Source organism: Hyperolius riggenbachi, chromosome 11 (genome assembly GCF_040937935.1).
Source record: "Hyperolius riggenbachi isolate aHypRig1 chromosome 11, aHypRig1.pri, whole genome shotgun sequence".
In the NCBI taxonomy this organism is placed as follows: Eukaryota; Metazoa; Chordata; class Amphibia; order Anura; family Hyperoliidae; genus Hyperolius; species Hyperolius riggenbachi.
In genome coordinates, this window is record NC_090656.1 from 108,659,534 (window position 1) to 108,682,433 (window position 22,900).

Sequence of the window (22,900 nt, forward strand, 5' to 3'; positions counted from 1 at the left end):
GCGTAGCCTGGAGATATGTAGGCAGTCGAGTGAGGGGAGTGGTCTCCCAATGATCCTTTCCGCCGATCTAATGATCCTCTGAAGTTTGTATCTATCCCTGTTGGACGATCCAGCGTACCATACAAGGATCGAAGAGCAGAGGACGGACTCTATGGTGGCAGTGTAGAAGTTCATCAGCAATTCCTGGGCCATGCCGAACTTCTTCAGTTGTCGGAGGAAGAACAGCCTCTGCTGGGCTTTCCTCTGAGTTAAGGTGGTGTTTTCCTTCCAGGTCAGGTCATTTGAGATGGTGGTGCCCAGGAGGCGAACGCTGGCCACTCGCTCAGCTTCAAAGCCATCAATGTGGATTGGTGGGGGGGCAGGAGCATGCCTCCTGAAGTCTACTATCACCTCAACAGTTTTGGCTGTGTTAAGGACCAGTCTGTTATCCCTGCACCACTGGCATATTCTGTCGACCTCCCGGCGGTAGTCCTGTTCGTCGTTGTTGGTCACCAGGCCAACGATGGTGGTGTCATCCGCAAATTTGATGACCTTGACAGAGTTTTCCCTGGATCTACAGTTGTTTGTGTAGAGGGAGAATAGGATCGGTGATAAGACACAGCCTTGTGGGGCCCCCGTGTTTGTTACCCTTGGTTGAGAGATGACATCCCCTAGCTTCACGACTTGAGACCTGTTGGTCAGGAAGTCGGTGATCCACAGGCGAAGGGTGGGATGGACATTTAGCTCTTCCAGATTGCTCTGCAGTATGCGGGGGCAGATGGTGTTAAAAGCCGAGCTAAAGTCTAGTAGAAGGATCCTGGCATACGTGTTAGATTTGTCCAAGTGATCGTTTACAAGCTCTAAACAGATGTTGATAGCATCATCAGTGGATCTGTTTGCTCTATATGCAAACTGGAATGGGTCTAGTAGGGGGGTGGCGTCGAGCTTAATGTGGGACAGAACTGCTCTTTCAAAGGTTTTCATGATGTTGGAGGTGAGGGCCACCGGCCTGAAATTGTTGAGTTCGGAGTTTCCCTGCTTCTTGGGGACCGGAATGATAGTGGACTGTTTGAAGCACGCGGGGACCTTGCCTTCCTGAAGGGATTTGTTGAAGATGGGGGTCAGGATGGGAGCTAGCTGCTGTGAGCATGTTTTCAGGCAGGCTGGTGACACCCCATCAGGCCCAGAGGCTTTCCTCGCATTCAGTTTTGACAGGTGGAGGAGGACGTCAGCTTCACACACAGCTGGTGGTGGAGGGTTCAGGTCTGGGACATCATAGTCTTTGGCTGTGGAGTGGGCAGTAGCTGTCTCAGGCTCTGCTGCTGCCTCCTGGTTTTCAAACCTGCTGTAGAATCTGCTTAGGTCTTCTGCTAGCTTGGCACTTGGCGTTGCCTGCTGGGGGGAGGGCTTGTAGTTCGTGACAACTTTGAGCCCTTTCCAGACAGCTCGTGGGTCATTTGAAAGGAGGTTGCGTCTCAACCTTTCCGCGTACTCCTTTTTGGCGGCTCTTAGTTCTCGCTTCAGGTTGTTCCTTGCTGTCCTATAGTCTTCCTGATTTCCGGCCTTGTGCGCTGCTTCCTTGCTTCTCCTCAGTTGCCGTAGTTTGTTGGAGAACCACGGTTTATTGTTCGGGTAGACTTTGAAGGACTTGGTAGGTATGCAGGTGTCCTCGCAAAAGCTGATATATGAAGAGATGTTGTCTGCCCATTCGTCCAGGTTTGGGGCTTCCAATGCCTTCCAGTCAGTGCAGTCGAAACACGCCTGGAGTTGGAGTTTGGCTTCACTCGACCACACTTTGGTAGACTTGAGAATGGGTTTCATTGACTCCAGGCGCCTCCTGTAGGTGGGGATCAGGTGGACGAGAGAGTGGTCGGAGAAGCCCAGTGCTGCCCGTGGTATGGCTTTGTAGGCATCTTTCAGCACTGTATAACAATGGTCGAGGGTGTTCCGGCCCCTGGTGGGGCAGGCCACGTGCTGGTGAAAACGTGGTAGCTCATGGCGGAGATTGGCTCTGTTGAAGTCCCCCATTACGATGAACAGCGAGTCCGGAAAGGATGACTCCCATTGTGTGATGGTGTCGCTCAAGTCACGCAGAGCGTGTCTGGCATCGGCATCTGGAGGGATGTACACTCCTACGAGGACAAAGGAGGAGAACTCCCTGGGCGAGTATATCGGCCTGCAGTTGACTATCAGAAGTTCTAGCTCGGGGGAGCAGCTCTTGGCTAGTATCGAAGTGTTTAGGCACCATGATTGGCAGATGTAAAAACAGATACCTCCGCCCTTCTTTTTACCAGAGAGGACAGTGCTGCGGTCTGCTCGTATTAAGCTGAAGTTTGGGAGCTGAAGGGCATTGTCTGGGATGTCATCCCGTAGCCACGTCTCTGTGAAGCAGAGGATTGGGGTGTTGCTGCTGAGCTCCCTCTTGTCGCTGAGAAGACGGAGTTCATCTAGCTTGTTTGGGAGGGAGCGGACGTTTGCCAGGAGGACTGAGGGGATCGCCGACCTCAGCCCTTTCCTTTTGAGTCTCACTTGAGCGCCTGCCCGGCAGCCTCTCTTCCTTCGATGAGTAGGGGACGCATGGACAAGACCTGCGATTCGTTGGGCATGGTTCCATACCTCGTTGTATAGCAGCCTCACCCCCGGGTGGGTGCCGCATGTTTCCCACTGGAGGAGCTGCACCCTGGAGTAGATGTTGCGCTGGGGTGGCATAGGGGGAGCAGCTATGTGTGGGGGGAGTGGGGCAGTGGTGCTTATTGACCAGGACCAGGCCAGCATGCTGTGATAGCAGATAGTCCCTACCGTGGCAGACCGCCGGATGCAAGCTCACTAGCATAGCAGCAGGTAGGGTGATAGGGGAGCAGGCGCAGCAGATAGTCCATCCAGTGAGTGTGGCTCAGGCTGATCAAAAGCAGTGCACCAGGCCTGAGTGACTTTGCCAGATGTGGGCTTAGTAGTGGGCAAGCTGAAGGGCAGTGGTAGTGGTAGAGGGAGCAGACAGAACACAACAGCTGTATACAGTTCAGTGCAGCGCCAGGGTGCAGTGGTAGTTGGAGAGTTAATATATAATGTGATGTATGTACAGTGCCTGGGTGCAAAGATCAACTTGATAGACAGGCAGTACTGATCGTTCGTCTCAGGGCTGTGGTGCAGGCAGTGCAGATAGGTTGTGGGTACAGTTGTATCCGCAGCACAGCCGGACTGGAGCAGCCAGGAGGGTGCAAAGTGGCAGAGGGACGGAGGGGGCAGAGGTTGTCTATTTGCGGGCTTACCTCGCAGATGGGCTGATGTGGCGGGGGCTCCTGGAGCTTGGGGACACAGACCCGGAGATCAGCGGCGGATATAGTAATGGCTGAAGGATAAAATCTATTCTTTAATCTAGTTGACTTAGTTTTTGTAAGTTTAGACATTTTCCAGAAGGCAGACGTTGAAATAACATGTCCTGGATGTGAGGAGTATCTTACATTTTTTTTTTTAATATTCATAAAACAATAGGAAGTATACAATTCTTCTAATGGAAGAAGAGGACAGCCAGCTAACTGCTAGGCAATCTTGAAGCAGAATATAACCCTGCATTTCATCTTTGCTCTAAAACATTATTTACAGCATATTATATGCAACCAGCAATTTTTTTTTTTACTAGACCAGCATTTGAAGGGTTACACACAGAGCTTGAAAGTTCAGTGTAGTGAAATGTGGACACAACCGAACTTTAGATAATGTTATCTTGTGTCTACTTAAATGTATCAAGTGAGGAATGTGACACATTCTCTGACTGTGGAGAAGCAGCTCAACACAGACAGAGAGTCAAAGCATGTCTGCCTTCACTACATAATGAATAAAACCAGTTGTTAATAAATCTAAAGTCGGCTCTGTGATGTATAATATGTAATATGACTGTATTTTTACTAATTGTATTTTATTCCTGCATTGTTTGTTTGCTGTGATTAGGCTATGTCTCTGCATTGATTGTAAGTTACTGGAGTCAGGTGGGGCATTTGCCATTGTTCTATTGTCTGTTAGCAGATGATAAGAGCAAGGCCAGTCTGCTAACATTTGATGTCTGTTTGCTAAGCTTGTTATACTGTCTGGTCGAGAGAGAGAGGGAGTCATTCTGGTGTGGGACAGCTAGGTGAAAGCTGTATGCTCCTATATTGATGGAAGTTCTCTGATGTATGGATCAGAATAAAGTGTTCGTCATTGGATTTCATGTCTGCTCACTGTTTATGGACAATCCTCATGTCATATCATGACATATTGGTGAGCAGTGCTGGGAAAGAGCAGACTTTGGAAGACCAGAAGCATGGAGGAGATGCTGCAGGAGCTGGAAATCGCTACCCTTCGGAAATTATGCCGTAAGAGGGGCTTACATCCTGATGGGCTGAAGAAACCTCAGCTTGTGGAACTTTTGATGGAGAGGATACAAGCTGCCAGTAATGGTGAGGCACCAAGTGAAGGTGGAGATGTGCAGACCGATGAAGGCTTGGAGGAACAGTCTCAGGAACAGACCCAGGAAGGTGTTGCCAGAGGTGAGGACATGCTTCACACATTGCTCAGAGTGCTGAGTGAGATGATGGCACAGAATGTGTACCGATCTCAGGGGGGAATGTCACAGCCACATATGGACACTGTCAGACTGTATTCCTTATTCCCCATGTTTGATGACAGTAAAGAGGAAATTGATGCCTACTTGGAAAATTTTGAACTCATTTGTGAGACACACTGTATTCCAACCAGTGAGTGGCATCGCATCCTATTAGGAAAGCTGACTGGGCGTGCCAGTGACACTTTTAAATTGCTGCCTCTGGAGCAAAGAATTAACTTTGTGGAAGTGAAACGGGCATTGCTGGCTCGGTATGCCAAAACTCCAGAGGCATACAGACAGTCTTTCCGATCCTTGTTTAAGACCTCAAAAGACTCTTTTGCTGAATTTGGAGTGAAACTGACACACATGTTTAATCAGTGGATTCAGGGCAGTAGTGTCAGGACTTTGGAGGACTTAAAAGAACTTTGTTTGAGAGAACAATTCCTGAGCTGCTGTCCTCCAAAGGTGAAAATGTGGGTGCTGGATCGCAAGCCTCTAACAATGAGGGATGCTGCAAAGCTGGCCGATCAGTTTGTGGAGAACCGGTCCCAGGTGTGTCATCTACCAGAGGATCGGTGTGTCTGTGAAGCATCCAGGACACCATCCTGTGTAGAGCCCAGGCCCACCACTCCAGAGAGGAGTTCTGCCACTTCAGCTGATAGAAGCAACCAGGTGAGGAAGTCATGCTTTGGCTGTGGGTCGACTGAGCACCTGGTAGCAGCATGCCCGCATGTCATCAGAGACAATGGAACTGCTCGGAGTCCTCAGCCTGCTGTTGGCAGGAATGTGGCAACTAACTCCACAGATGTTTCCCCACTCTTAAGAACAATAGCGGAAAGAGAACATGCCAGAGGGGTTAATTTTGTTCGTGTGTCGAATAATATCTTGACCACTGACTCATCTGACTGTGCCCACTCCCATGGAGCTTGCAGGACAAATTCCAAGGTGTACATTGGACACTTGGGAAGCCAAAGCAACAAGTGGGAGTTGAGGCAAGCGTTTGGCTGCTATGGACCTGTGCGCAATATCTGGATCTCCAGGAGTCCACCTGGATTTGGCTTTGTTGAGTTTGAGAGTCCGGATGATGCAGCGAGGGCTGTATTTGAATTGAATGGACAAATCATATGTGGACAGCGAGTAAAAGTGCAACCAGCACATATGAAGACAAGGACAATTAATTATGAACTCCCACCTAGACTGAGAAGGAGTAGATGGACAGAATTGCCACATACCTGTACCTCAGTCTCACCCAACTAATGGGCTCACCTGGGGGTCCAGGAACATATGGGGGAGGAATGTGATGTATGATATGTAATATGACTGTATTTTTACTAATTGTATTTTATTCCTGCATTGTTTGTTTGCTGTGATTAGGCTATGTCTCTGCATTGATTGTAAGTTACTGGAGTCAGGTGGGGCATTTGCCATTGTTCTATTGTCTGTTAGCAGATGATAAGAGCAAGGCCAGTCTGCTAACATTTGATGTCTGTTTGCTAAGCTTGTTATACTGTCTGGTAGAGAGAGAGAGAGGGAGTCATTCTGGTGTGGGACAGCTAGGTGAAAGCTGTATGCTCCTATATTGATGGAAGTTCTCTGATGTATGGATCAGAATAAAGTGTTCGTCATTGGATTTCATGTCTGCTCACTGTTAATGGACAATCCTCATGTCATATCATGACAGGCTCACAAAGCAAAAAACTACTTTTGGGAACCTATAATATCTAAATGAATAAAACTACTTATGCACAAATGCAAATATAACCGTATGGCATATAAAAAGTAGGAAAACGTTTTTTTTGAATATTCTGTCAAGGTTTTAAACCGCTTTAATAACCCTATGAAGCTGCTTTTACTGTGCAGCTGGAGAACCATGCACAGACCATAGACCAGAAGACTCTACTGTCCAGTGATAAAAGGACTCAAACTATTTCTCAGGAATAATCTTCCTAAGCACACTTCGAGGGGCCCTTAAAGGATATTCGAGGTGACATAAGATAGACATGTGTATTTACAGTGCCTAGCACACAGATAACTATGCTGTGTTCCTTTTTTTCTTTCTCTGCCTGAAAGAGTTAAATATCAGATATGTTGGTGGCTGACTACGTCCTGATTTAGACCAGAAGTGACTACAGTGTGACCCTCACTGATAAAAAATTCCAACTATAAAACACTTTCCTAGCAGAAAATGGCTTCTGAGAGCAGGAAAGAGATAATAAAGGGTCAATAGTTCATAGATGTTAGCTCTGGTATACTTTAATGAATGTGTCATTGAGCAAAAACAATAAAACAGTAAAAACTCAAAAAGTAGATTTAAACATAAAATAAAACTGGAATATCTTAAAAAGTCATTTTTAGGAGAAGGAAGATAGATGCAATCGTTTATTTCATTTGTTTATTTTCGCCTCGGGTGTCCTTTAAGCATCCTACGCATGTGCAGGATGCTTGTGGCGCCTGGCATGATGGTGCACCGGGTGCCCACGAGCTGCGCATGAGCGTCTTCAGCCGAAGTCAACGGATTACCGGAGCCACCAGCGGGATCACGGAAGGGACCAAAAGGATGCTGGAGATCTTGCAGGTTATGGGGGGCTGGAGGAAGCCCCAGGCAAGTCCAGATTTTCAATTTATGCGTCTGCTCAGGGTCCTTTTATATAGTATAACCTCTTCTGTGCCTTATTCACTACTTCAGCAATATGTGACCCCCAAGTCAAGTCCTCTCGTATAGTAACTCCCAAAAAGTGGAAGTCGGTGACCCTCTCCACACATTTGCCATCATTAAAGCGACTCTGAAGTCTCGCTAAAATGAGGTTTTTATTTTAAAAACCTCATTAACATTATAGTCTCACCTAAAACGCAGCAGAACCACGGCTGCAAACCCCCTCGATCACCCCAAATTCACAGGGGTACAGGCAGGCAACTTCCGCATAGAGGCAGCGTGGCTCTGCCTCTATGCGTGACAATCAGCGCCGATCGCCGCCTCTCCCCCGCCCCTCTCAGTCTTCCTTCACTGAGAGGGGCAGGGGAGAGGCGGAGACACGCGCTGATTGACGCGCATAGAGGCGGCAGCAAAATCCATGACCAAGAAAGTTGTGGATTTTGCCTACCCTGTACTCCCATGAGTTTGGGGTGATCGGGGGGGGGGGGGGGGCGTTTTACTACAACAACAACAACAACAACAACAACAAATAACATTTGTAAAGCGCTTTTCTCCCGTGGGACTCAAAGCGCATAAGCATGGCTCCGACCATCGTGGTACAGAGGAAGAATTTTATAAATCTGGAAATGCCAGGCTAAACAGGTGGCTTTTCAGTCTGGATTTGAATAGCTCCAGGGATGGTGCTGTCTTTACTGGATGTGGTAGGGAGTTCCAAAGAGTAGGGGCAGCATGACAGAAGGCTCTGTCTCCAGATTTTTTGAGGTGCACTCTGGGAGTGACCAAGTTTATAGAACTTGCTGATCTGAGGTTGTGAGAGGTGTGGTGCAGCTTCAGCAAGTCCTTCATGTATCCAGGGCCCAGATTGTGCAGGGATTTGAATGTCAGCAGTCCAATCTTGAAGAGTATTCTCCATTCTACTGGTAGCCAGTGCAGTGAGCGAAGGATCGGTGTAATGTGACAGTGGCGAGGCTGGTTTGTTAGCAATCTGGCAGCAGCATTCTGCACTAATTGCAGGCGACGCAGGTCCTTTTTGGGGAGGCCAGCATAAAGGGCATTGCAGTAGTCCAGCCGTGATGTGATGAAGGCGTGGACTAGGGTTTGAAGATCCTCTGGGGGAATCAGATGTTTAATCTTTGCAATGTTCTTCAGATGAAAGAAGGAAGATTTAACTACAGATGAAATTTGGTTTCTGAAACTCAATTCCCCAGGTTGGAGCTATTTATGTCTGAATTCCCAATCCTGATTGGTGTTGCTTTAGGATAGAGCTGTTTTGATGGCGAGCACTGGCTTTGAACAAAGAGGACCTCAGTTTTGTCAGCATTCAGTTTCAACCAGTTATCATTCATCCATGCCTGAAGCTCAGCTAAGCAAGAGTTTATTTTTGGGGTAGGGTCTGTTCCACCAGGTTTGAAGGACAGGTATAGCTGTGTGTCATCGGCGTAGCAGTGGTACGTCAGGCCATGTCGTTGGATAAGTGTACCGATTGGCAACATGTAGATTGCAAACAGCAGAGGGGATAGGATTGATCCTTGTGGCACTCCGAATTGTTTTAGGTGAGACTATAATGTTAATGAGGTTTTTAAAATAAAAACCTCATTTTAGCGAGACTTCAGAGTCTCTTTAAGTGGTTGAATGTCATCTGTTTTCTTTTTAAATCCACAATAAGCTCCTTGGTCTTGGCTATATTTAGATAAGGTTGGGCACCATAAAGAGTGTTTTGAGCATGAATAGTATCTTTAACTCAGAATAATGTAGTACTGTCTTAATGATTCTTGTGACATGATATCGAAGTGACAGGTCTGGTTTAGAAGATTAACATTCTTAGTAAATTAATGTGCAGGCAAAAGTCTTTTGTGTTCTGTGCACAGGATAAGATTGGAGATTAGATCTAGAACAGCTTGTGCTGCAGGATAGGCAGCCCATGTGCTCTCATGATTTGTCTTGGACTGCTTTTACTCAGTTTTCTGAAGGTAGACAGACAGTGCAAAACAAGCATTTGGGGGGGATTTTACTGTATAACAGAAGTGAAAAGACTTTAGCTAAGTACCCACGTGAAGATGCGTCAGGCAATCACCAGTAATGATCATTCCCCGATGCATCTTCCACGATCGCTTAATCAACGAGCAAATGATGTGGTGCCGTGGGCAATATCAGGTTTTATTTGTTTAGGATTCATAAAGCACTGGCTTTTTTCCCAGCCCTTCGCACGGTATATAATCATGTCACCAGGTGTTTGTCCATTAATGATCCAATTTTTTATAATTACAATTGGAGATTGTTGATGGCCATCATTTTAACAATCAGATTATCAATCCATTTTGCAGATCGATTCTATCTGAAATGATCAGATTGTTTATATTTTCTATCCCATTTATGGACTTGGTAGATAATTTCTGTCCTACAGATCACAATTATCGGATCAGATGGTCGATAAATGTCATTGTTAATGGGCACTTTGCCGTACACATGAAGTGAGAAGGATATGGAGGCTGCCATATCTATTTCCTTTTAAATAGTACCAGGTGCCTGGCAGCCCTGCTGAGCTTTCTGGCTGCAGTGGTGTCTGAACCACACCCGAAACAAGCATGCAGCTAATCTTCTATAGACAGCATCTTTAAAACCATATATTAAATGGAAACGCCACTATTAACAAAAACTCATTCTCTGCAGTTTAGCTTATAATCTATTCACTCTATAGCGCTAAACTGAAGAAACTTATTTTGCTACAATAGTGGCGTTTCCGTTTAATATATGGTTTTGTAGATGCTGTCCATAGAAGATAGAAATATCTTGAATTTGCATTTTGCTTGGTGTGCTGCAGCACGTGTGGTTAAGTGCCATATTCTTAGTCCCATGTAGAACAGCACAATAGGCCATTTAACGATGTACATTTGGAACAGTTACTGTATGTACAAAAACATTCTTTTTAAAACCCCTTTCAAAACACTTTTGCTGCCCCCTTTGTTATTTTTCACCAGTGTTTAATTTAAAAAAAGTTGTTAAATACCATAAATTCAAGACGGTGAGAGGTTATTTTCTTGCAGCTTTATTTGGCAGCACAGAAAATAGTGCAACAGGCTGTGTATGTGACATGTAAGCACTTTTTTCCCATCTCTTGTGCACGTTTCCTTTGAGTTGGCATGTCGGCACTGGTTGAAATACTTTCCTTTCTTTTTTCAGGATAAGATGGATGGATTCGTACCTGCACACTTTCTTGGCTGGTACATAAAAGTAAGTTTTGCCAAAAAAGCACACATTTCCATCTTCTCATGCTCTCGATGCCTCCATGCTCTCATTCTCTTCTGAAGTAGCCAACCCCCACAATTTTCAAAGATTTAAGGTGGCCATCTATAATTGATCAAAAACAGATATTCACACATGCCTTCTGATCTATAGGAAGCTACTGTACTTTGTCAAGGCCATCTTTTTAATTTAATTTTTCTATTGCTTAACAGTAAAAAAAAATAATCAAAATTGGCTATATATTACAGCAAATAAGCATTGGGAGCAGAGTTGCATAGAGTTTGCCTTTCAGCTCCCTGTGCATTCAGCAGAGTCAGACATCCGCTATGGAAGTGATGTTGTTGTTGTTGTTTTGTGTTGTGTCAGCACCCTCTGTGGTGCTGTACAATGGAGAGTACAAACTATAAACCATTATAAAACAATGGGATACACACAGTTCACAAGTGAACGGGTCATCTAATGCATTGTACCTAAAGGTGGATAATATGTACTCACTTTACACAGCAGTAAGAACTTCTAAGGGGAAAGAGATCCCTGCCCAACCTGAGACGTGGGGAGAGAAAAAAAATTATACATACTTGGGGCTTCTTCCAGCCTGATCACACCCTATACCAGGGACGTCAAACTTGTCCTTCGAGAGTCGAGATCCTCGCACCTTTTTGACACAGCTCAAATTAATTGATGGGTCTGAATCAGCCCGTCCTTAACACTGGCATGGATCTGGCCCTCCAGGCCTGGAATTCGACACCTGTGCCCTAGATGTTCTCCTTTGCCTCCTGGATCGTCTGCAATTTTCCCCCGTCTCAGGTACCCTTTTACGGGGATGAACAATTGGTGAGGGAAGTGATGGTCAATGGCTAAGAACAATATCTTGGCTAAGGTCCTATGCTTGCCTGAAAAAGTGAATTTTCAGATAGCACCTAAAGATGGTAAGTGTACTGTAGGAGAGTGATGATTAAATTGTGGAAGGGGTTCCAGAGAAGCGTGAAATTTAATAGTTTTTTTTTATATGAAAAGACGTACACAGGAAGTGTTGTGTATGTGTACTTTTGTTTTCAGAATGACTACTGGCATTTCGCTGATGCGGGTGATCATTCATTACAGGCACTTTGATTGGCTTTGGAAACGCCTGTTCCCATTCACCGATCAGCGTCCTAGCTTGCAGCAACGGGAAAACACGTGGTGGGGGATTGTGGTGGAGTACGTATATCTACACCCCTCAAGCTAGGATGAAGTCTCAAGGGGCATAGATATACTGTTGCTTGTTCAAGAACTGGTTAATCCCGCTTTTAACCCTCCTGGCTGTTTATTAAAATCCGCCAGGGGGCAGCACAGCCGTATTTTTTTTTATATATATATATATCATGTAGCGAGACAAGGTCATCAGCGGCATCACCCCAGCCCCTCCGGGATCTCCTGGAGGGCTCCCCCGTCGCCATGTGCTAGCTGCATGTAGCAAAAAAAATTATGCAAATCGGCCCAGCGGGGCCTGAGCCGTACCTTCTGGAGGAGCTTGGGCTTACCGCCAGGAAGGTTAAGTAAGAGCTGGCCTGTTAAATGCTCTGTAGATGAGTTAGGATTTTGAATTGTATCCTTTGAGCGATAGATAGCCAGTGGAGGGGCTTACAAAGTGACTTAGCATTGTTGAAAATTAAATCATTACGTTGGCCCTCAGGTGGTTTCCCCACTTTTCATTATGTTTGGCCCACTCTAGACCACCAGGGAAGCTATATTGGAGGTGAAGCCCTAGATCACCAGGGAAGCCATATTGGGAGGTTTGGGGAAAGCACTAAACACTAGGGAACTGTATAGGGGAGGGTTGGGGGTCTCTAGACATATAGGGGAGGACCACTAGACACTAGGGATCTTTATAAGGGAGGAAGTTGGCCAGTAAACATTGAGTTTGGACGGCGACTAGGTCCCAATGTACAATTTTGGCCCACTTTGTATTTGAGTTTGACACCCCTGCTTTAGGCTGTAATTGCTGCCAAAGGTGCTCCAAGCAAGTAAAGAATGAGGGTCTGAATACTTAATGCGATATTTCAGGGTTTTTTGCTTTCTAATGTATTTAAAGATTGCTTAAAATGTAATTTACTTTGTCATTATGAGGTTCAAAGTGTAGATTAATCAGAAGAAAAAAAAATCCTTTAACCTCCCTGGCGTTATGATTATTTCCGGGTCTAGAAGCCGTGCAATTTTTTTCACTAACTTTTAGCCCTTAAAAACAAGAAAAAAAAACATACTACAGAGAGATCTACAGCAGCTCCTGCATAAAGCCGCATCTACACGCGTAGATGCGGCCGCGATGTTCCTTATCAATTGAGCCGCTGATGCGGCTCGATTGATAAGATCCGACAGGACGGATCTTGCTTCCGCCGATTCCCCGCGAGGGGACAATTGGCAGGGAATCGAGCGGAAGATAAGCGGCGCCAGTGGGGATGAGCGGGGAATGGAATGCGGCGCACACGCGGCGAGCGGGGACGCGGCAGGCACACGCGGGGACGCGGAAGAGGCGATCCGGCGGCTAATCGAGCCGCCGGATCGCAGCCTTATCTACCCGTGTAGATGAGGCTTAAAACCTACTCAGGCACAAGATTACCATTCTGAGCTGCAGATTTCTGCCCTGAGCCTGACTCGGGATTACCGCTAAGGAGGTTAAGTAAACCTGAAACAACACTTGCTTACCTGGTGCTTCCTCCAGCCCCCCTGTAGTCCGTGGACTCCCTTGGCGTCGTCCTGGTCCTGTCCATTCTCCCGCTTTAAGCCCCAGTAGTTGCTGACTGCTGTGCATGCACGTCTCTGGCCTCAACTGAGCCAGTCAGGGACAAGTGTGCCTATGTGGTCCCTGCCGGACGCACCCTCAAAAAAACTCCTGAAGTGTTACGCATGCGCAGCAGTCCCTGACTGGCTTAGTCGAGTACTTTACCAGGACTTACTGCAGCGGGATGGAGGGGACAAGACGGACTCCAAAGAATCCCATGGACCACTGGCGGCTGGAGGAAACCCCAGGTAAGTATAAATCCTTTCATCCCAATTTGTCTCAGGTACACGTTAAATGATTGTAGCACCAGCCTGAAACATAACTAGTTGAAAAAAGTGAAGGAAGTCTGAATACTCTCTCCAGCCATTATGTAATCATGTATGTAAAAAAAATAAAACCTCCATCTCCTTTATGTAGGGAACATCCCTTGCAGGAGATGGAAGATGGGTTTCCATAGTGCTGTGATCCATAATCACTCCTCGCCGTGTTTCATGCTGCTTCTGCTGCATGAATGACTGTACAGAACAGTGAGGCTTGCACCTGAACTGACATGGCTGTCTCTTGTTCTCTTGCAGACACTAATGATAAGAGACTGGTGGATGTGTATGATAATCAGCGTTATGTTTGAGTTTCTGGAATACAGCCTGGAGCATCAGCTACCCAATTTCAGTGAATGTTGGTGGGATCATGTAAGTGAGAACAACTCGGCCTCTCCTACAGAACCTCAGCAGTGCTGTGTGCTCAGCATAGGAGTTTCTTTGGATAACTTTGGCTTTGTATAAGGAACAAATCATGTATCTGCACCATGAATGCTTCATAAACCAGCTAAGTGTATGATTATTCCACACAGTGTTTAGTATAGAAACCACCTGTATAACATGAATGCAAAGATAACGTCCCTTGCTTGATGCTTAGGAATACTACTTATAAATGCAATCCGCAGGCAAGCAACTACTGTATGCACTTCTATAAATGGCTTGTTGTATACATTTCAGCTTAAAATGTACCAGAGCTGAAAACAGTAAAAAGATTTATACATACCTGGGGGTTCCTCCAGCCCCATCTGCTCGGATCGCTCCCATGCCGCCGTCCTCCGCTGCCTGCAGCTTCAGGAACCGGGTCCCGTCACGTCAGTCGGCTCCAGTCTACGCAGGAGTGCACCCTCTATGTATCTCTACAGCGCACTTCTCCTGCGTAGACTGGAGCCAACTGACTTAAGACAAGTTTTGGCGCCCAGTATTTCCACTGCTGACCACAGCACTATATTGACCTGATGAAGCGGCTTATACCACGAAACGCGTTGTCCTGAGTGCTTATCATTAAAAATTTTTTACATTCATCCTACCGAGTGGAGAGTCCATTCTTAAGTTTCTTATGCTGGGAATACCATCTGAGGAATGATATCTGAAAAGTGGCAACAAGGAAGCCTCTGATCGTGGGGAATATTGAACGTGCAGACCTTATAATCTGGGTCTTATTAGAAGCTGGTAAGCTTGCACTGTGAGTGGTGTTGGTGATGGATTCCTAATTTAAGAGACTATGCAGCGCTGAAGTTTGGAATTTATGCTTGTGTGGAGTCTCTCTGAGGACTTTTTACTTCTGGGCAGCTCATGGAACTCTTATAACTCTTTGCGCGGAAAATAGTGCTTACATTGACTTAAGACCAGACCCGGTTCCTGAAGCTGCGGGCATCGGAGGATGGCGGAGTGGGAGCGATCTGTGCGGATGGGGCTGGAGGAACCCCCAGTTATGTATAAATCTTTTTATTGTTTTCAGCGCTGAGTCCCTTTAAGAAGAACTGTAACCAAAATAACATGATGGATAACATTGCCTATTGTTTTACAACAGTCATTTATAGATTATTTAGTCAGTATTTGCCCATTGCAAAATCTTTCCTCTTCCTGATTTACATTCAGTATTTTATCACAGGCGTGTGAACCTTTACTCCTGCCAGGTGATCTCTGCGGAATGTCAGTTTACTGAGGGTTCTAAAGCCAGTACAAAAACCATAGCTGGCCTCCCGGAATTTAGGGGGCGAGGGGGGGGGGGGGGTCTGTATGGCTGATATTGTGGTGGAACTCCTCCCACAGTGTGATGCCATGACCATGCTGACAGAATGCTGTCTATGAACCTTGTTGCATTGTGGGAAATAACTGCTTTTTCCAACTGCCAAGTTAGCAGTATATCCCTCTGTGCATAGAACTCTCATTAACAAACATTCAAAAACAGATCACCTGGCAGAACTAACGATGTCACTACCAGTGATACATTTCAAGATGTAAATCGGGGAGAAGAAAGCTTTTCAATGGGCAGACATTGAGTAAATAATCTATAAATATTGTAAAAAAAAAAAAAAAGCTATTTTTATTAATTGTTTTCACTACAGTTCCTCTTTAAGCTGTAGCTGCAAATGCTGAGCCACAATGTATAGCGGGATTTGTAATATGAAGCTCCTGGGATGTTTCTGCTGCTGAGCTCCTCTTTACCTATCCTCTCCCCTTGTTCATAAATGCTTATTCCTTTAGCTAATAGCATTTCCCAGTACTGTCTGCTTGAAATGGTCAAAGCAGCTTGCCAAGAAACGTTTCTCATTTGCTTTGCTACTATGTAGGTCTCCTTAGTTTCTTTGGCTTTCTCTTCTGCCTCTGTTTGTGTTTGTTCTATGGAAGTTGCATAACTCCACCATGTTACCGCCTTGTAAGCTTCCCATCCACAGGGTTTGAAGCTGATCCAGTATCAGCCCAGGACCTAGCAAGTGACCCCATAGTGTGCTTGGCTACCTCAAAAACAGTCCTTTGGAGATGCGCCTGAAAGGATTCCTAGCATGATCCGGCATGCCCTGAGTGAGCGTCCTCCAGCAACAGGAGTGTGCCTTAAAGGGCAAAGATCAGATCTGTTCTTGACAAAGTGAGCTTGGAAGGCCATTAAATTCACACACTTCTGGATGAGGCAACCTTCAGTTATCTGTCAAATTATAAGATCTGGCCTATTCCACCCATGCACCAGAACTTGCATGCTTTGGACATAACCTGTCTCTAATCTAGGGAAAGGACTACTTGTATAATGGATCCCTCACATTAGCGTTACTGGGGAACTGAGAGCCAGAGTAAAATTGCATTAAAAAACGCTTGAAGTGAGAGGGATGTGGAGGCTGCCATATTTATTTCCCTTTAAACAATACAAATTGCCTGGCTGTTTTGGTGATCCTCTGCCTTGTTTCAGGTGTGTGATTCAGACACTTCTGATGCTTGAAAGATTAGCAGGACACCAGGCAACTGATATTGATTAAAAAGAGATAAATATTTTTGCCTCCATATCCCCCTTACTTCTGGTGTCCTTCAACCTCCCTAGCAATAAGGACGAGCCTGACTCTTCCTAAAATATAGCTACAATCAGTAAGGAGGAGTCAGACTCGTCCTGTTCTTACTATTACTCACCTGCGCGGCGCTAGCGTGCATAATCCCTCGCCTCCACCTTGCACCTTCACTGCACGCATATTCTCTTCCTGGTGACAATCCCTGGCGGCAATCTCCTCTTCTTCCTCCATCTGCTTCCTGTCCCCCGACGATCTCGTTCCCTGCGTGACCCTCTGATGGCACTGAGTTGTGCCCTCTGGCGTCGGCTGCACGCAATGCCATCACATCAGGCAGCAAATTCAAATTTTTGGTATTGGATCCGATAAAAACATCTGTATTAGATCCAATATAAAAAATTGTAAAAAGGAAAAAAAAAAAGCACTGCTACCCATAATAGCCAACATTAAAGTAAAGAAACAATAATAAGCAAAATATTTATAATACGAATTACATAAAAATAAGTTGTATGCATGCGGACAGCTTGCAAGAGCAAAACTTGCAAGCAGTCTGCAAAAATGCTTGCAATATAAAGAAACACTTAAAAAAAAATTGTACACTTTTGATGCAAAAATTGCAGAGAAATTTAATGCTAAAATTGTTAAAGAACATCTTCACTGAGAGGGGTATATGGAGTCTGCCATTTTTTCCTTTTAAGCCATATCAGAAGCACAGTAGTCCTGCTGATTTGTTTATCTGCAGTAATGTCTGGATCACACACCCCTAGCAAGCATGCAGCTGAAGTCTGACTAGATTAAGTCTGACTTCAGTCAGAAACATCTGTGATCAAATGTGATCAGCAGGACATCCAGGTAACTGGTATTGCATAAAGGAAATAAACATGGCAGCTGTCATATCCAACTCAGTTCAGGTTCCCTGTTAAGTAGGTGTATTTCAACAGTAGGTAGGAAAATAAACCCACCAATGTAATTTTGTTTTCAGAGCCCTGCCATCTTCAGCTTAAAGAGAACCCGAGGTGGGTTTTACAAATCCTATTAGCACACAGAGGCTGGTTCTGCATATAATGCCCAGCCTCTGTTGCTATAGTATCGTGCCTCTCAAAGTAAACCGCCGTGCTAGCGACACGCGTATCACCAGCAGGCTGTTTACATGTACACTGTCACTGTCCGCTGCTCCCCTGTCTCCTCTGTTGCAGCTCCATACCCGCGTCCCTTCCCTCCAATCAGCGGGGAGTAAAGGGACGCGGGCGGGGTGCTGCGACAGAGAAGGCGGGGGAGCGGCGGACAGTGACAGTGTACATGTAAACAGCCTGCTGGTGACGCGCTGCGTGTCGCTAGCACGGCGGTTTACTTTAGGGGGCACAGCAGAGCGCAGGGGGCTGGGGGGAGATAATATAGCAACAGAGGCTGGGCATTATATGCAGAACCAGCCTCTGTGTGCTAATAGGATTTGTGAAACGTACCTCGGGTTCTTTTTAAGTTTTACCTCGCTTTAGGTACACTTGGTGAAATCTAAACTTGCTTTAGTATGATATGTCTTCTGTGATTCTTATTGCATTCTTTGTCTCTTACAGTGGATAATGGATGTTCTGATTTGCAATGGATTAGGAATTTACTGTGGTATGAAGGCCCTGAAATGGCTGTCAATGAAACCATATAAATGGCAGGGTCTGTGGAACATTCCAACCTACAGGTTTGTGGCATGCATACTTATAAGTTATTAAAAGCTGGAACGGAGACAAACGTGCAGGGATGCTCGGATGTGCCTCATCCACGAATTCGGCAATCCGCGTGGTTGCAAAAAAAAATCCGCATTCGGCCCCGCCGCATGTGGATTTTCGTCCGCGTCCACGCAACCACGCGGATTTTCTGCCGTGAATGGCGTAATCACACCATAACGTTAATAACAAAGCCCCCATACATGCTACAATCCCCCAAATTGCATGGATTATCGAGGTGATAAGGGGCAACATAACTTCAACATAAAAAATTCCCCCCCCAATTTTTTTTTTTTAATGGCTTTTAAAGACAAATCACCACTGTAAATGGGGCGATTAATTGGTAATACGTGGTTTTAAAAAGGGATATACGCGTTAAGCAATCAAAGAGGTGAAGGCGAGTTCCAATGGCACTTGGCGGCAAAGGTACCGCTGGAGGAGGATGAGTGGCTGACGCCAAAAAGGCCCCAGAGAGGTTTTTGTAATTTTTTTTTTTTTTGCAGCAATTAGCAATGACATCGCAGCAGAGTTGTCAGTGGACACGGGAAGTGTGAACGCAGAGTGCAGTGGTGGTAGCGACTGAGTCAGGAGAAGGACTATGCGGGCGGTCAATTCAGCAGCACAGAAGGACCATGGCAACATACTGGTGGTAGTAGTAGCAGCACAGCGTCATAGTGCTGGCCAAAAAATTAAATGCACCCGGTGACCCGGGCAGTGTGAACGCAGAGTGCAGCAGCGGGAAGCGACTGAGTCGGGAGGAGGAGGATAATGCGGGCGGTCAGTTCAGCAGCAGCAGCACAGAAGGACCATGCCAACATACTGGTGGTAGTAGTAGTAGCACAGTGTCATAGTACTGGCCAAAAAATTAAATGCACCCGGTGACCCGGGCAGTGATAACGCAGACAGAGTGCATTGGTGGTACCGTGGTAGCGACTGAGTCAGGAGGAGGAGGAGGACAAAGCGGGCGTTCAGCAGCAGCAGCAGCACAGAAGGACCATGGCAACATACTGGTGGTAGTAGTAGCAGCACAGCGTCATAGTGCTGGCCAAAAAATTAAATGCACCCAGTGACCCGGGCAGTGTGAACGCAGAGTGCAACAGCGGGAAGCGACCGAGTCAGTCAGGAGGAGGAGGACAATGCGGGCGGTCAGTTCAGCAGCAGCAGCACAGAAGGACCATGCCAACATACTGGTGGTAGTAGTAGTAGCACAGTGTCATAGTGCTGGCCAAAAAATTAAATGCACCCGGTGACTCGGGCAGTGATAACGCAGACAGAGTGCATTGGTGGTACCGTGGTAACGACTGAGTCAGAAGGAGGAGGAGGACAAAGCGGGCGTTCAGTTCAGCAGCAGCACAGAAGGACCATGGCAACATACTGGTGGTAGTAGTAGCAGCACAGCGTCATAGTGCTGGCCAAAAAATTAAATGCACCCGGTGACCCGGGCAGTGTGAACGCAGACAGAGTACATTGGTGGAAGCGACTGAGTCAGGAGGAGGAGGACAATGCGGGCGGTCAGTTCAGCAGCAGCACAGAAGGACCATGCCAACATACTGGTGGTAGTAGTAGTAGCACAGTGTCATAGTGCTGGCCAAAAAATTAAATGCACCCGGTGACTCGGGCAGTGATAACGCAGACAGAGTGCATTGGTGGTACCGTGGTAACGACTGAGTCAGGAGGAGGAGGAGGAGGACAAAGCGGGCGTTCAGTTCAGCAGCAGCAGCAGCACAGAAGGACCATGGCAACATACTGGTGGTAGTAGTAGCAGCACAGCGTCATAGTGCTGGCCAAAAAATTAAATGCACCCGGTGACCCGGGCAGTGTGAACGCAGACAGAGTACATTGGTGGAAGCGACTGAGTCAGGAGGAGGAGGACATTGCGGGCGGTCAGTTCAGCAGCACAGAAGGACCATGGCAACATAGTGGTGGTAGTAGTAGTAGCACAGCGTCATAGTGCTGGCCAAAAAATTAAATGCACCCAGTGACCCGGGCAGTGTGAACGGGCAGTGTGAACGCAGTGTGTAGTAGCGACTGAGTCAGGAGGACAAAGCGGGCGGTCAATTCAGCAGCTCAGGAGGACCATGGCAACTTACTGGTAGTAGTACCAGAACACCAAAAAATTAACCAAGGTAGGCACTAGGCAGGTAGTAACTGTCTTTATAAAGGCAGGCATAGTTAACAACAGCACATGCAGCAGCCACTTCATGTCCCCCTGTGTCCGACAATAGGGGCCAGGAACTCACCTTCCACCCAAGCCTGGTTGATTTTCAGGAAGGTGAGTTTGTCCACAGAGGCGTGGGAGAGCCGAGAGCGCTTCTCTGTGACCACGCCACCGGCCGCACTAAAGCATCTCTCTGAGAGGACACTGGAAGGAGAGCAGGATAGGAGTTCCAGGGCGTACTGGGAAAGCTCGCTCCAGATGTCCAGTCTCTTGACCCAGTACTCCAAGGGGTCCACGGGGCTGTCGGTGTCATTGAGCCCGCTGGATGACCCCATATAGTCAGACACCATGGTGGTCAGTCGTTGCTTGTGCTGGTTGGTGGTGGATGCTGTGGCGGGCACCTCTGTTCTGGGCTGCTGCACTGCATACAGGCTCTTGCTTAGGCTCTTCAGGTCTCCGGGGCGCCAGTTGCTGGTGCTGGTGGTTGTTGTTGTGCTGCTAGTGGCAATGGCGGGTACCTCTTGCTTACTTGGCAGAGCAGTTACAGTGGGGGTGGACGGCTGGGGGAATGCTTCCAGTAGTCTGCGCACAAGGGCCTCCTTCAACTCCCTTGTGCGTTGCTCGGTGGTGGATGGCGTCATTAAAGGGAAGGTTCAAGCAAAAAAAAAAAAATGAGATTCACTTACCTGAGGCTTCTACCAGCCCCATGTAGCCATCCTGTGCCCTTGTAGTCACTCACTGCTGCTCCAGTCCCCCGCTGGCAGCTTTCTGACCTCGGAGGTCAGGGCCACATTGCATACATTTTTACGCATTCCAGCTAGTGCAGGAACAAAAATTTACGCGTTTCACCACTAACGCGTAAAAATGTATGTGTTAATGTTTCTGCACTAGCGGGAATGTGTAAAAATTGTACGCAATTTGGCCCTGACCTCCGAGGTCAGAAAGCTGCCAGCGGGGGACTGGAGCAGCAGTGAGTGACTACGAGGGCACAGGATGGCTGCATGGGGCTGGTAGAAGCTCCAGGTAAGTGAATCTCGTTTTTTTTTTTTGCTTGGACCTTCCCTTTAAGTCTCCCAGCTTCCCCTTCAGACGGGGATCAAGCATCAAGGTAATCCAGATGTCCTCCCTTGAACACATCTGGATCAACCCGGGGGTCCCTGCAAAGGCAGCGCAATGTGCACAGCCATGGGAAACAAGTGGGCCCTGCCAGCAAGATCTTCCTCGTCCTCGCCATTGTCCCATAACGCATGCCTGCCCTCTTCCTGTGCCATGTCGTTGTCCTCCTCAAACCGCCATCCACGTACAACGCCTGCTGCACTCTGCTCCTCCTCCTCATTCAGGTTAGGGACCTCCAACTCTTCCACCACCTGCTGTGTGCCCTCCTCTGAGCTGGACTGTGCTGCCATCTGCTCCTGTTCTTCCAACTGCCTCAGGGCTTCATCCCCACGCTCAATTAAATTGTCCATTGCCTGCTCCAGTAGACAAACCAAGGGTACCCACTGGCACACAGAGGCCCGCTCCTCACTGACCATCTTGGTTGCCTCCAGGAAGGGACTCAGCACCAGGCATACTTGCTGCATCAGTGTCCACTGAGTGGCAGTAATCATGGGGACTTGCTGGTTGCTGGGGACACTTGGGTCTAGCATGTAGGCCCTAAGAGCCAGCCTGTGCTGACACAGCCGCTCCAACATGGCCAGAGTCGAATTCCAGCGAACTAGCATGTCGATGATCATCCGGTGTTGTGGCCTTCCATACTGCTGCTGTAAGGTGGACAAGAGTGCAGAGGCAGTGGCTGACAGGCGGAAAAAGCGTACCACCGCCCGGGCATCCTGCAGCAGCTCGCTCATCCCCTGGTAGGTGCGCAAGAAGCGCTGCACCACAAGATTGAGCACGTGGGCCAAGCAGGGGATGTGCTGGAGGTTTCCCTGCTGCACTGCTGCCACCAGGTTGGCCCCGTTATCGGCTGCCACATACCCCACTTCCAGGCCTCTGGGGGTCAGCCACCTCCGCTCCTGCTTCCTGAGGGCGGCCAGGACGTTGGTGGCCGTAAGCCTCTCCTTCCCCAGGGTCACCAATTTTAAAAGGGCTTGGCAGTGCCGAGGCTTGGCGCTGCTGCTGCCGAGGCAGGCTTGCTTTCCGGGTGCAGAGGGAGTGTCGTGACAGGACCCTTCTGCATCCCCCCTGATCCCGCGTGGTGGCACCACTAGCTGGGCTGATGCGCTTTTGTCCTCCCTCCCTTCCATCAGTGTCACCCAGTGGGCCGTAAAGGACAGGTAGCGACCTGTCCAAAATCTGCTACTCCACGAGTCCATGGTCACGTGGACCCGCTTGCCCACAGAGTAGTCCAGGGAACGGGCCACGTTTTCCACCGCAAACTTGTGGAGTGCTGGGATCGCGCTCCTGCTGAAATAGTGGCGACTTGGAGCAGCGTCCGCATGGTGCTTCCCTCCTGCACCAGGGAGTAGGGAAGCAGCTGTGATGCCATGGCCCGGG

At 47.5% G+C, this 22,900-nt stretch overlaps 1 protein-coding gene across 3 annotated transcripts in view; it reads left to right on the plus strand.

Moving 5' to 3' along the window:
- The window catches only part of PTDSS2 (phosphatidylserine synthase 2), a 149,024-nt gene that overhangs the window by 92,547 nt on the left and 33,577 nt on the right, over positions 1-22,900 (plus strand). For all 3 annotated transcript variants that reach the window (XM_068261000.1, XM_068261001.1, XM_068261002.1), the window contains 3 exons: positions 10,395-10,445; positions 13,794-13,907; positions 18,106-18,224. In XM_068261000.1, the coding sequence (XP_068117101.1) occupies positions 10,395-10,445; positions 13,794-13,907; positions 18,106-18,224 (284 nt within the window). The remainder of the gene's footprint in view (positions 1-10,394; positions 10,446-13,793; positions 13,908-18,105; positions 18,225-22,900) is intronic.